General features: G+C 46.1%; 1 protein-coding gene across 2 annotated transcripts in view; it reads right to left on the reverse strand.

Annotated features, from left to right (window-relative positions):
- Nucleotides 1-411: 411 nt before the first annotated feature.
- LOC105704261 (homeobox protein cut) overlaps nucleotides 412-13,376 on the reverse strand; it is a 116,090-nt gene continuing 103,125 nt past the window's right edge. The window contains exons 5-8 of one of the 2 annotated variants that reach the window (XM_012433326.2): nucleotides 8,385-8,727; nucleotides 7,057-7,708; nucleotides 6,311-6,584; nucleotides 412-6,039 (exon numbers count right to left, since the gene is read on the reverse strand). In XM_012433326.2, coding sequence (XP_012288749.1) covers nucleotides 4,349-6,039; nucleotides 6,311-6,584; nucleotides 7,057-7,708; nucleotides 8,385-8,727 — 2,960 coding nt within the window. In that variant the 3' untranslated portion in view covers nucleotides 412-4,348. Of the gene's footprint in view, nucleotides 6,040-6,310; nucleotides 6,585-7,056; nucleotides 7,709-8,384; nucleotides 8,740-13,376 lie in introns of both variants that reach the window. The other variant, XM_012433346.2, reaches the window with a different exon arrangement.

Consider the following 13,376-nt stretch of genomic DNA (forward strand, 5'->3'; position numbering starts at 1 on the left):
TTATGAGATTATAAAATTATGTATTTGTAGGTTGTAAGATTTCAACTAAATAACATTGAGAGAAAACGTTCTTGGCATATTTGGCAATCATTGAATAATCTGTCGAAAACTTAATTGACACTCTGTCGATAATTTAACGACAATTAGAATATAATTTACCTCCTTTGTCCGTACAAATTGTAAAGTTCCTACTCTTGAATTCTCCGTGGTTTAGTACTTTCTGGATAATTGTCCCAGAAGTCATGTAAATGTCTTTGTGTACTCGCAAAAGGAGTAAAAGGACAAAGGCGGCGTGCTCGATGTCTCGCATGGCCATTAATATTTTTATTATCAATAATAACTAGAGTTAAAGTCGCATTAGATCATAAGGTTNAAATCTCTCATATATTTTCAATATTTTGTATACCTTATTTATTTCTCCTTTATCTTCGTATAATAATCATAAACGTACAATTTAAAACAATAGTGCTCGTGTGTTTATGCAATGTACAGGGATACCTCTTTAAGCTATAATACAGTCCGAAATGAAATACAAATCAATAGACTATTACTTTTAGGTATTTCCACCTTAATGTGTTTCCATCTTTAAATACATTATTTTCACTACTGGATGACAGAGTCCTTCGTTTTTTGATCGTATATCTGCGTATATTTCTTACGTTCTCTCGGCTTGTCACGCATAGACCTTCCGTGACTTCGGTAATGAGGGTGATGGGTATTGGGGGTTTCTGATAATTTCTGAATGTCGTCTATCTACACTTTAGTTTGTAAAATATTCATTATTAGGTTTACGATATGATTTCTCTCCTTCTGCTATCGATAACTGGATCCCGTTCCGCTCGCGTTCGTTCTCGGTGTAAATTACGGTTTTCGAATATCTTTTTTCCTCGAGTTACCCTCCTTATTCTACGTCGTCCGTTATTTCTTGATTAAAAGCTGTACCGTTTAAATAATTAAAGCTATCGTCTATCCATGCTCTATTCAGTATCTACAATGACCTGTTTATGCTGAATCAGTGATGAAACGGAAAAAAATCGTAGGCCGCCATCCGTCTCTGCCGCATTTCTCAATATATATTTAAACGGTTTAGCTAAAACTGGAGATAGAAACATTGTTTTTCATCGAAATCCATTTCAACGTTCAAGAGAGAAAAAGAAAAACCTAACGCCAATCGAGTGGCAAATTCTAACGGAAATTGGAAATTTTCAAACGACTCTTTTGTGCTCCGCGCTCAGCCGCTACCTCATTACCAGTGATGTGAGTTTCTAATTAATTTTCAATGTTCTTATTTGCTTTCCCTACGAATTCCAAGACATTGTAACCGAACGAAAAAAGATGGAGGCGAAATCGCAGATTTATTTAAGTTAAAAATTTCGAAGCGATCACATCACTGGCCGCCTGCGCGCGTTTAATCAGAGGCAGTCGCAAGTCGGTAGCATTTGTAGGCAGATATCGGCGTTGATCGGCCGTCGAAAAGTCCACGATTGCAAGAGGCTACGATGAATTGAAATAATTTAGTTTGATATTAGTGTTTTGAGATCGTTTGTCTTGTTACCACCGTCGTACGATAAAATGCTTCGCCGTTAGTTCGAACGTCTCGACGGCCGGGATTCCCGCGATTAGCGAGTCGCCGATAGGGAATTCACAGTTCGCCGTCGTCGTAATAAATATACCGTGCGCTTACGATTACTATCCTTCGATATAAGAGACCACACCACCGGCCAATAAAACAAAGAACCAATTAGAAGCTTCTGGTAGACTCATTACAACGATTGCGTTGCATCCACATACGAAAGAATCTTGTACAATATTATCGCAACGTTTCTATACATTGAAATGTTGTTCAAAAATTGCCGTAACATTCTGCAATATTCCACGTTGTATGGGAACCATGATAACGATCCATAAATATCGATCTAAATATCGGCGTAACTCGCCACTCGCCACGATTGCTCTGGATCCTGCTGAACTCGCTAGGCAAGTTAGACTTCCCTAAATTAACGAGACGTCCTTTATATATACAATCGTCATCCATCGCATTTAACGCTACCCTTAAAACTCGGTAAGAAATCTAAAAACGAGGAAAGAAAAGAAATGTCGATCACTGGTCTTTCATTTGCAATGCCCTTTTCAGTACTTCGCTTCGCCGCATAGCTCGGTGCTCGTTTTTGTCGTCTTTATTTTAAATTGCGGACTAGAATTTAATCGGAGATTAAACGTGGCTTAATCTGGTAAATACTAGTTTGATTCGTAATATCGAGGATTTTGTCTCTTTCTCTCGCTCCGTGTTTCTCATGCATATTCTCGCCCTTTCTTTCCGTCTTTCATACGTGTTACTCAATCCTTGCACTCCCTCGGTTTCCCGCAGCTACTCATTGATTCGCAATATTTTCAGTTTCCTCAAAGCCCCTCTTTTTATTTCACATTTTTAGGCATTGCTCTAAAGTGACGGGCAATCCTTGCAATTTCGTCCACGTTCGTGGTAGTCGAAAATTCACTAAATTCATAAACTAATCCTTTTTCCTCCATAATCGCATTCACTCACTTCATTTCTCATTCACATGACGCACCCCATTTACATACGTAGAACTGCGGATACACTTTGTAGAGAATTAAGTGTCGTAAGTAAACAGTACTATACACGTTGGGTACGGCGTGCGAGTGTCTGCGTTTCTTCGTAAGTGTTTAAAACGTGTTCGAGATACTTTGTACATCTATATACATGCGTGAGTTAAGAATTCGCGCTTTATACCGCTTCACTATCGCGCATCTACCGAGGTTGAGAACCCCGCACATATTTCTGTCGCACGTAAGCTCTATCACATTGGCTTCACAAGCCGTTTTTCATTTTCGTTATAATAACGTAACGCAATGTGGATAACGCAATAATAATGACAAAGATAATAATAGCAGTAATAAGAATCCTCGTAAGCAATTACTGCGATAAATACAACGTAATCGTTCGTTAAAACTACCGATTTTCTCTTCTTCTAGCGACATAGAAAAGATCCATGTAAAATCCCGCCCAGAAGGCATCATTACTTTTCTTTTTGGCTACGCTCTTTTTCGCGATCGCTAACATCGTTTCGGCGACGGCGACAATGACAACTAATAATAAGTGCGATAATGGTAAGAATAATAATAACCGCAGTGATAATATTAATAATAGTCATAATGATAACGATGACGGCGATGGTGATCACGATGAAAGTGATGACGATAATGATAACATTGGTAACGGTATTTTTAAGTATTTTCTTTCAACAGATATTCTCTCATGACTTTCATAAATATCGGGGACATAAGAGGTAAATGTACCGTATATGCATGTACATATGTATATATACAATCGTGGGATACAAAAAGGGAGCAGAATGAAAATAGAGCAAATAATATTCGGGGAAATGAACGTGAAAGGAGAGAAAACGATTCGTAACTCCGATGAAATATATTTATAACGTCAACAGCTTAACGGCTAAGGGGAGAGTTTCTGTGGATCGAGACGATCGATATAAACGATAACATGAATCACAATTATGCAATTATTCGCGTATCTATTTCTCTTTTTCACTCGCTCATTTTCATTTTCTCGAATTCCCATCTTCCCCCTTACACCCTCGCTCGCCCACTCTCTCCGTCTCTTTCTCTCTCTTTCACTCGGTATCAGTGTCTTTCTCAAATGCACGCATACATTCTTTCTCGCACTTTTGGGGATAATTTTTTATCTTACAAATTTCTAGGCGATCCGTTTTCCGAACGATTGGTATTTTTCCTCCCGGTAGATTGCACTGTGGTTGAACCCGGGGCTCTCATTTCCATTAGATATCTTTCTAAAAGAAAGTCCTGTTGTGAAAGAAAAGGAGCCGCGGGATCCGATTGAGAACCGCTACGGGGTACGTTGCGACGATCAACGCGTCTTCATTGGGGTCCATCCGTAGCTAACGCGAACAATGACGTCACATCTGAAACACCGGAAGAGCGCTCCCGACGGTCACTGGTCGTTGCGAAGAGATTTTTGATTTTGCTCCTTGACCTACAGCAATTTACTCCTCCTTGACCTCCAACCCTTGAATTCGGAATGCCGAGAATGATAGGACTCGTTTCATTCCCCAGGTCGTTAATCGTTTCCGAACACTTCGATTCTCTTGTTCCCGGATCATAGAGGTAATGCTGGTCGCGCGTGGGGATCAGTCGATTCGTCCGCTGACTCGGTCCAGAAGGAATCCGTAGCCTCGGTCTTCCGTAACGAAGACAAGATGGCTCTCATCTTGGGATTACCCAGAATTGCTGATCGGATGGGAACCGTTGGAGGTATTTAAAGGGCAATACGTCCCACGGCAGATCGTGTCTAATAATCCCACGTCTCTTCTGGTTCGTGTTTGACAATGGTTTTTGGACTGCCTTCCGTTGACGGTTGAGTCTGTGGTGCCGAGGGCGGTCTAGGAGACGTCACTGGGCTGTTCTGTCCGGACTTGGGACTCGGCAGAGGACTATCCCTATCTTGACCATTGTTTCCCGATACCGAAGATACGTCGCTTTGAGCGTCCTCTTCGTATCTATCCTGGACAGGGGTAGGTTCTACGCGAATCGTCTCTTCGGTCTCCCGCTTGACCCCGTAGTCGTCGGTCTGCATAACGCAAACGCCATTGATGATGACCTCGTCACCTGCCCTTGCAGGCTCCTGCCATTCTGGGTTGACCCACTGCGGGGCAGCAGGTTTTCTTCGATTAGACCTGGCCGCCGCAGGTACCGTGGGAGTTTCAGTCGGTTCTCTTTTAATGCTACCTGCAGACCCCTCTGAATCTTCGCTGCCAAGGTTGCTCATCGCATCTTCGACATCTTCGTCCTCGAACTCCTGGTTCGGTTCTCTTTTCAGAGAACCCATGGAAAGATCAAGACCCGAACACTGTTCCTTCAGAACATTACCAACTAGGGCTGCGAGGTTCGGGTTGAAGTAGTGAGAATAAGGTATAGGAGGGACGTTGCCTAGGCACAGCCGCTCCTTTTGGATCTCAAGCAGTCTTTGGTTCAACAGCAGCCTAAACTGAACCGGGTCAAACGGTTGACCGGGCTCTCTTGGCGACTGGGGTTCTGGCTGACCATGGGGGGTTTGCTGTTTCAACCTCATTCTGTGGTTGTGAAACCAGTTGGTTATCGTCCTGGAAGAAAGGGCCAACTCGCCAGCCAGAAATTCTATGGTAGCGACATTCGGGTAGGGATCCAGTGCGAATGCCAACCTTAAAGCTTCCTTCTGCTCTTCGGAGAACAGTACTCTCTGTTTCTTGGCAGAAGTCGGGCCAGGACCGGGAGATGCCGCGTGGTAGAACTCGGCAGTATCGTTGCTAGAAGTATCCGAACTGTTGTCATGACCTGGACCACTGGTCCGCCGCCTCTTATTGGCCTCCCTTCTTTCGTTTTTTATGGCCTGAAGCCTGTCGACGTTATGAGCATCGGACAGCCACAGTTGCATCCTGATGAACGGCTCCCTACCCTTGATGCTGAGCATGTGCCAGGGCTTGGGTTTACTCAGGAGTTCGCTGACCGAACCCTGGGAAAGTCCCAGCACGGCCTCCCCAAAAATTTTTTGGCCAATGTTATTGGCCAACAGAGCCTCTTTAATTTTTGTCGTGATAGTTTGCGTGTCGAGTTCCTGAGTCAATGCAGCCATCTCGTAAACACTTGGGGAAATGTGAGAATGGAGGTTACGAAGGGGCGACGGAGTCATTTGGTGATGTGGCGAGTGCAGAGTCATTTGTTGTTGCTGCTGCTGTTGCTGTTTCTTTTGCAATTCTTGCATACTCATTTGGGTATGCGGATGATGCGGTCCAGGAGGTGTCAACATCATAGGGGGTGGTGGTTGCGGATGCTGCGGATGCTGAGGACTCGGTTGAGGCGGACCTAGCTGCATCTGACTCTCTTGTTGGTGCTGAGCCGCTGCCTGAGCAGCAGCCTGAGCTGCAGCCTGAGCCTTAGCTGCATTTTGGAGTTGCTCCTGAACCAGCTTCGTTGGCGGCATGGGCTTCATCGGTGTTCCGCATGCTGTTACGATAAGAAAAATTACTAACTGCTCTTTAATAGCTTATCGTCTTGCAGTCCTGGAGCTCGTTAACAACTATTGCGTCCGTGTATGGCGGAAGAATTCCATTTCTTTCTCAAACTAGAATTAGCAATGTTTCCAGAATAGGAGAAGAGTAAGCTAGGCTACATATGGAAAAGATCACGCCGCTTTTCCATAAGACCATCGGACGGCATGAACGCTAGAGCTCCTAAACTACATAATATAGTAAAGTAACAAAACATCTATATTGACCTGAGTTAAACTTACGAGGCAGGCCGCCGTAGCCGCCGGTCCTCATCAGCTTCTCCGGCGCAATCTTGTACTGACTTGCTACCAACTTGTGAACGGCGCCATCGTCCTCCAAGAACATCTTCATTCTGATAAAGGGCTCTCTGCCCTTCTGCGTCAGCATGTGCCAGGGCTTAGGCCGAGCCAGGAGGTCCGAGACCGAGCCCTGCGATAAGCCCAAAACGGACTCGCCGAAGAGGCGCTGAGAGATCGAGTACTGCGAAAGCTGTTCCTTCACCTGCAACCACGATTGGTCATTAGTTAGCTTCACGAAACACGTAAAACAAGTGACCTTTTTGTAAAATATGGAGAGAAACATTTAGGGGTTTAACGATAATCCTGATGTAACCATACGAATCTGGGCATTATCCCGAATACCACAGCACATCTAACTACTCAAGCATCATAAATGACTCAACTACTCCACTCGATTTGAATTGACTATTGAAACCAAAGTTTAAATCTCACTTTTAAAAATTACTGACCTTGTGAAGTACAAACAATAATCGAGTGCTATTCGTAACAATAAAATTGTAAAGAAAAGAAACGGAACTCATTCCCGTGAGTAAGCAGCTCTTAACTTGATACATTATCACAATTGAAGAGCGAGACACTGCAGAACAAGCAACAATTTATCATCCAGAATCGTATCGTTGAAGAGCCCTGATTATTTCCCTCGTTCAGGACAATCGTTTCACCAATTGCTTTACCCTCTTGACAATGTCCTCGGTGTTGAGGTTGTTGTATAGGTCGAACTGCTGCTGGGTAATGGGCGGTAGCACCGCCTTCAGAGGTCTCTGATTGGCCGAGTGGTGAGTCGGAGTGGACGGTTGACTGATCAGGCTGTTGGTAATGGAGGCCATCCTCTGGAGCGGACTGGCCGCAGCGGCGCCCGAGAATTCCTCGTTGGGGGTCATCGCAGGTGGAAGGATGGAGTTGCCCAGAGGCGAGCTGGCGCTGGACCCACCAGGGGTCGATTGGGGCCCACTGGGCTCCTGCTTAGGCCGTACCAACGAAAAGGCGCTACCCGCGTGCCTCATGGCTTCCTCCATTTTCTCCTTCTCCTCCTCGGAAACGCCGTTCATCATTTTTCCACGGGGATCCACCTTGCCCAGACTCAGGTCTTGGACCCCGCCGCCGTTGGCTGCCAAGTGATGCTGTTGAAGCGCCTGCTGCTGCAGCGCCAAGAGACTCGGAAGACCATGGAGTCCCGGAAGTCCTGCCAAGGCAGGATTCTGACCCGGACCCCCGTTTAATTTTTGCAGCTCGCGATGGTACGCATCCAGTGCCAGTCGGATTTCCTCCTGGGTTCGCTCCTGGATGCCCTGGATACCACCACTGAAAAAGGGAGGAAACATCGCGCTACGATCAATCGAGGTTACGTGCTGTCCTCAATAATTATCAATCGAAATCTTAAAATCGAACGGTAATGGCATCGTATTCGACCCTGAAAAACAACGCGGGCTAGACGTGTATACCATCGCGAAGCGAGACTCGAACAGGGAGGTTCGATTTAAATATTGAACATGCCAACTGCTGCTTTTACTCGACATTCCGCGTGTCCGTGGGACGTCGTCCCTGATCACGCGACCGACGCACGGAAATTGTGACGCGGCACCACGCTTCCAAAGTAACAAAGAATCCGTGGAATTTCGATGGAGAACACCATGCGTAACTCCACCGGTGGATTTCGAACCTCGGAGTTTAATGATATAACTCATTTTTGAATCATCGTACGAAAATAATGGTCCCTTTTAAACGGAACCACGCATGGGTAACCGACTCGCAGCTGGCTTTCCATTTCCAAGTCGTTATTGTTCACAATTGTGCACTCTACGATATGCAGTTATTGACTTACTGCATCGTACGAGTCGTTACATACGAATTCTTTCACAGAACGAATGGTTAATGGAGATAATATAAATGCAGCAAGTACTTTACTTCCTACTTTTTCTTTTTTTCAAATAAACCGAAAAGTACTGCACTTCAAGAAAGAACAAGAAAACGAACCGTAACATATTGAATACGCGATCCTCACCTTGGCGGGAATTCGCGAGGTCCTCGAAGGTCGTCGACCCTCCTACCCATGAGCTTGGCAAGCTCCTCCTGGTAAATCCTTACAACTTTCTCCTGGGGAATGTCGTCGTTCTCGTACTTTTTCAGTCTCCTGTTTTGGCTGTCGAGCCGATCCTTGCCGAAGGGACTGGGACAGCCGACCCTGCTGGGACTCTTGCTGTCCGCGTCGTTGGACGCGTCGTGCTCGGGTCGCATTTGCAGGTGTCCCGATTCCGAGAGGATATGGGCCAGCCTCTCGTCGCTCATGTCGGGTGGGCCACCGTCCTGAGGGCCCCTGGTGAACGTCGGCATACCCTGCTCCTTGCCTGAAACATACTCTACAGGTGAGACACAACTTGTGGTGTGCTCTTACTTGGTCTTGAATCGACATCTCTGCCGAATTTGTACGCTTACGTCTAACATGAAATCTTATCCAACATACACGGAAGATTATATCGTAAGTATAATTAAAAAGTCGAACAATCCACATTGAACGTTTTTTAAAGCCTAAAGGATATCTTTGGAATTGACGAAGAGCACAATTTTCCTCCCGAGTTGTCGGTGCAATAATACTTTCCTGCGTCTAGTTCACGAATTCTGCGTCTAAAGATATCTCGTTGCCCTGCTAACGCAGTGATTATATCATGGTCGCAATATTTGTAAGTGCAGGTGACCCGACTCGGTAATACTCCGTTCTGCCGCTTTAATTGTCCTCTTTCGAGCAAGTCTTCGATTCACCGATTAATCGCCTAACGACTCATATAATCGGTTAACCGATATCATTCGAACGATTATTCCCATACTCCCCCGATCGAGTTGATTATTCAGACAATTATTCGGAGGAATATCAGTTCAATCAAGCAGCTCGAACCGCGATGGTACCATCGAGGAAGCTCCGAAGACCTCCTGGTACGAGTCTCGTCCCCACGAGGAATCCCCTAGCATAATTTCCCTGGATTTCCACGAGGAGAGATCACGAAGTCATGCAGAAAGTCGCGCGCTCGTCCGCCTTCATGTCGACGATCGAACCGGGAAGCAATTAATACAAGGCAAAATCAATGGCGATGGGGAAGCCCGAGTTGAAGTGTACCGACGATAATTAAAATATCCTCTTCCAGAGCCACGACCCTTGCGGTCTCTCCCCCGCAAGAGTGTCCTCCTACGTGTTTCCCCTCTAATTGACCAATCAGCCGCAAGATTCAGATGAATCAGCCATCGATCGCGTCTTTGATTGCTGGACGAGTGCAATCGAGAAGTCGAGGGCTTCGAGCTTCGAGTTTCGACCTACGTTTGAGGACTTCGATCTTTCCACGAGAGAACTTCCCAGAATTTCGTTCCATGTCGAGGAGATGTCCCATGAACGTATGGAAAAACATCGAAACCTGTCCCGAATGGAAGCGATGGGTGACTATAGACTATATCCTATATTTTTATAATTATTAAGAAAAAAATGAGATGACTGTACGTTTCAGAATTGAAATGAGGTAACTTAAGGTACTAAGGCTCATACGAATTTCTGAGTTTCTTCACTTATCTCTTTCGTTTTCTCAGCACTTAGGTATCTTTTTTATCTCTTTCTATTTCGTTTATTTTCATTTTAGACAAGATGTACTGGTATGTACCCGAATTGAATGGCGTATATTTATGCGGCTTGGATTTCTGTGCCAATGGCACGTACTCCTTTGTCCGTCTTTTGATTGGACTTATTCCTTTGTTAAGTCGAAGGAACACGATATCATAGGTTTAAAGGAATCGATGGGCGTGTGGTTGGGAATGCGTAGGTTGGAGGAGGTGGATCAGAGACGGAGGTGGAGAACTCGTGCCTTGCGAATTTACATCCGAGGTACGAATCGAACATAAGTGCGCTCGCTTGAGCACATAAGCATACATTCCGTACGTATATGCACGTATTGTCGCGAGGTTTGAAATCGTGCCAGGGGACGTCAACTTACGCTATAGACCCGCTCGGTAACCGGCGAATCGCAACGGCTGCTTGGTGGCGATTTTTTGTAACTTGCGATTTGCAATTCCCGATTCAAGGCGATCCGGCGACCTGAGAAATCCGTCCTATGAAATTACACGCCGGAATGACGACCGAGAAATGAGACTCATCCCCCTTTTCGGATCGGAAGCAAAACAACTTACACGGATGTTTTTGACGACTCTGTTTGGATTTAATTGGCGAGGTCATGTACAAATTTACATTATCTTCATTTATCGAACGTTTCATTTCACTGATTTTGTTTCAGTAGAACAGGAATAGAACGCTTTGCATCATTTACGATGTTGAAATACACTTTAAATTGCGTTGTACGGTTCTAATTTATTATAGATTAGATTCGGTTAAATATCGACCACGATGGACGGTGTTTAATCTGGAAGACCGCTCAAACCCAATATAAACGCGAGGCTAATGACCGCTTTCTTCACCTCTGGATAAGTCTGGGATAAACGTTTGCAGAGATAAATCCCAAAATCTAGCAACCTCGTTATAGAATTTTATCTTTGCGACGCTAACAGCAGAAAGATTTTTATTTAAAATAAAATATGGAACAACGATGGTATCCTCAATACTCCACACGTATCGAATTTATCATTAGTCAATTCTTAGCTCTACTCGCTTTCCAAGGGAATCTGAAATAATTTTGTGGATCACCCATCTAGGTACCGATTGCCATGACACTCAAACCCACGTATTTCCTAAACCAAGAAGATCGATGAGAGGCCAATGCTCCCTGCCCACGCCTCGGAATAAATTCAAAAAAAAAACTTATCTAAAAGATAAACGGTCAAAGGTGAATACACCGGGCACAAGAGTCTTGGGGATTCCTGACGACCTGCCGGGAGTTCTGAAAGCTCACCGGAACTGCGAACCGAGGGGACCGACCTCGAGCTTAAAAGTATAGTCCAACCAGTTTGGGCCACGCGCGACATCGTCATATCTTGCATTATCATAGCCAAATACGCGAACAAAGTCCCGGCGATAAAAGAAACGAGGTCACTCTCGCGCCCGCCTGTGCGTGCAATGCGCGTTCGTCGACGCGCCCTTTCGAAGCCTCCCGTCGCCGTCGTCGCCACGGTCTCTTGGGTTCTAACGACAAAACCGCGAGTTATCGCGATCGAACGAGTTTTTTTTCGTAACGAATTCCGGCAATTAGCGATAGAGCCCGATAATTTCGCGCATTCATTAAGCAAGTCATAATTCCCGCACAGGGGGACGACGCGCTCGGCCGCCGCGACGTCCCGTCGAGGTGACGAAAAGAAGCGTTTCCACAAAAGTCGCGTCCTTCTTTTCCCAGTAAAGAAGCGATATTCCAGCGTCATACCAACAGCTGCGGTCGCGAGGAAAATTGCGTTCGATCGCCGGCATTGTCCCTATCTCCCGGGAAATCTTCGCCTCTAATGAGCGCCGATTTATTTCGAACTTCCCGCTCATTTCGCAACCGACCAACGGCGCGTCGAGAAGCTTGCGAGGTGCCGGCAAGGCAAGAGTGGTCGCGCGACTCGGCGTATCGCGAGCCCAGGGAAACCATTGTGCGTGGAAAAGAGATCTCCACCCGTGGGAAAAAGTCTCGCTTGCAGATCCGATAGAGACATCGTTTTGCGGCGTGGTAATGGAATTGCCGCAATTATTGTCCCGGGAACTCTCGCTATTGTATTTTTGCAGGATTTTATTCACAGATGAGCGCGACAGGTAAAATTGATCCGAAGAGTTGATTATTTTTCATTTCGTGCACAGGTAACATAAAGACCGTTCAAAGATGGAGACGCCATTTTATGCAACGTCGTTCATCCCAACGAAAAGAATTCACGCGGTAAGTATCAATACCGATTAGCATCAAGAGGGCACAATTTTCTGGATCCTGAGAGTACTTCATCTCGTTGGAACAATCGAGTACCCAGCCTGGCGTTCGTCGAGCAGGGCCGAGTGTTCGACTCGATTTAAGAAAGTGGTAAGTGAAAATGTCCACTGCAAAGTGACGGTCAGTTAAAATCACTCCTCGTCTTCTCGGCCATTCTGCCGGCCTAATAAGCACAATGGTCAGCGAGAGGAGAAAAGCGGCTCCGAGAGCGATAGAAGCGTGCGCGTGCGCGCGCGCGACGATCACGGAAAAGCGGCTCCCGGTCTCGGCTAATTTCTCCTCGCTCTTTCCGGCGACACCGGCGATTTTCACCGCGACAATAGGCAATTCTTAATTGGCTTTAGCCGCTCGGAAACCGGGTCTCTTAGCCCGTTTCACCACCAATTACCGGCGCGTCTTCGCGCGGCTTCTTTCGCTAGCGCTTCGCAAATCGCAGGCTATCGAGTGCGAGCTTCGTCCGTTTCTTAGCCGCGACCGATGCCATCAGATTTCGCAGAGCGGATGTGGACCGCCGCCTCGAGGAGCATCTCCGTCTCTCTTTCTTTTTACGGGCTCGTAGGTGCCGCGCTCTCTTTTCCCCTCGGCCCGGCCGAGCAACCGTGAGGCAACCGCGTAGCTGCCGAGGGCAACAATCGACGTTTCTTAAGGCGACTCGCGCATTCCCACGAAATTATAGCAAGTTTTGTAACCGCGCATTGTTCCTTCCTTCGCCGCGCTCCATTCTGCGTCCGCGCTAATCCCGCGGCGCGACACTTTTCCGGAAGGATAACACCCGAGAAATATCATTTCCCCTGACGCGGCGCCATTGTCGTCGAGGGCGATTTCGCGTTAACGATGCCGGCTGATGATGATTTCGGTTGTTTCACGCGGGAACCCGAAAGATAAGAACATTACGCACTTAAACGGTCACTTCCGGAGAGGAACGATAGCGATCGAGTAGCGATCTCTACTCGGCCCTGCTCTTTGGCTGAATTGTTTAAATTCTGTTTATACCCGTTATTCCTCGATTAATTTAACCTCTCACGTATTCTGATAACAAAGGAATCCTTTTCAACGCATTGAGATCATTCAAAATCCGTACAAACGTGGCAATATATCGTCAGACCGCGCAG

The sequence above is a fragment of the Orussus abietinus genome, unplaced genomic scaffold, assembly GCF_000612105.2.
Source record: "Orussus abietinus isolate OABI.00-Male unplaced genomic scaffold, Oabi_2.0 scaffold38, whole genome shotgun sequence".
NCBI classification, from domain to species: Eukaryota; Metazoa; Arthropoda; class Insecta; order Hymenoptera; family Orussidae; genus Orussus; species Orussus abietinus.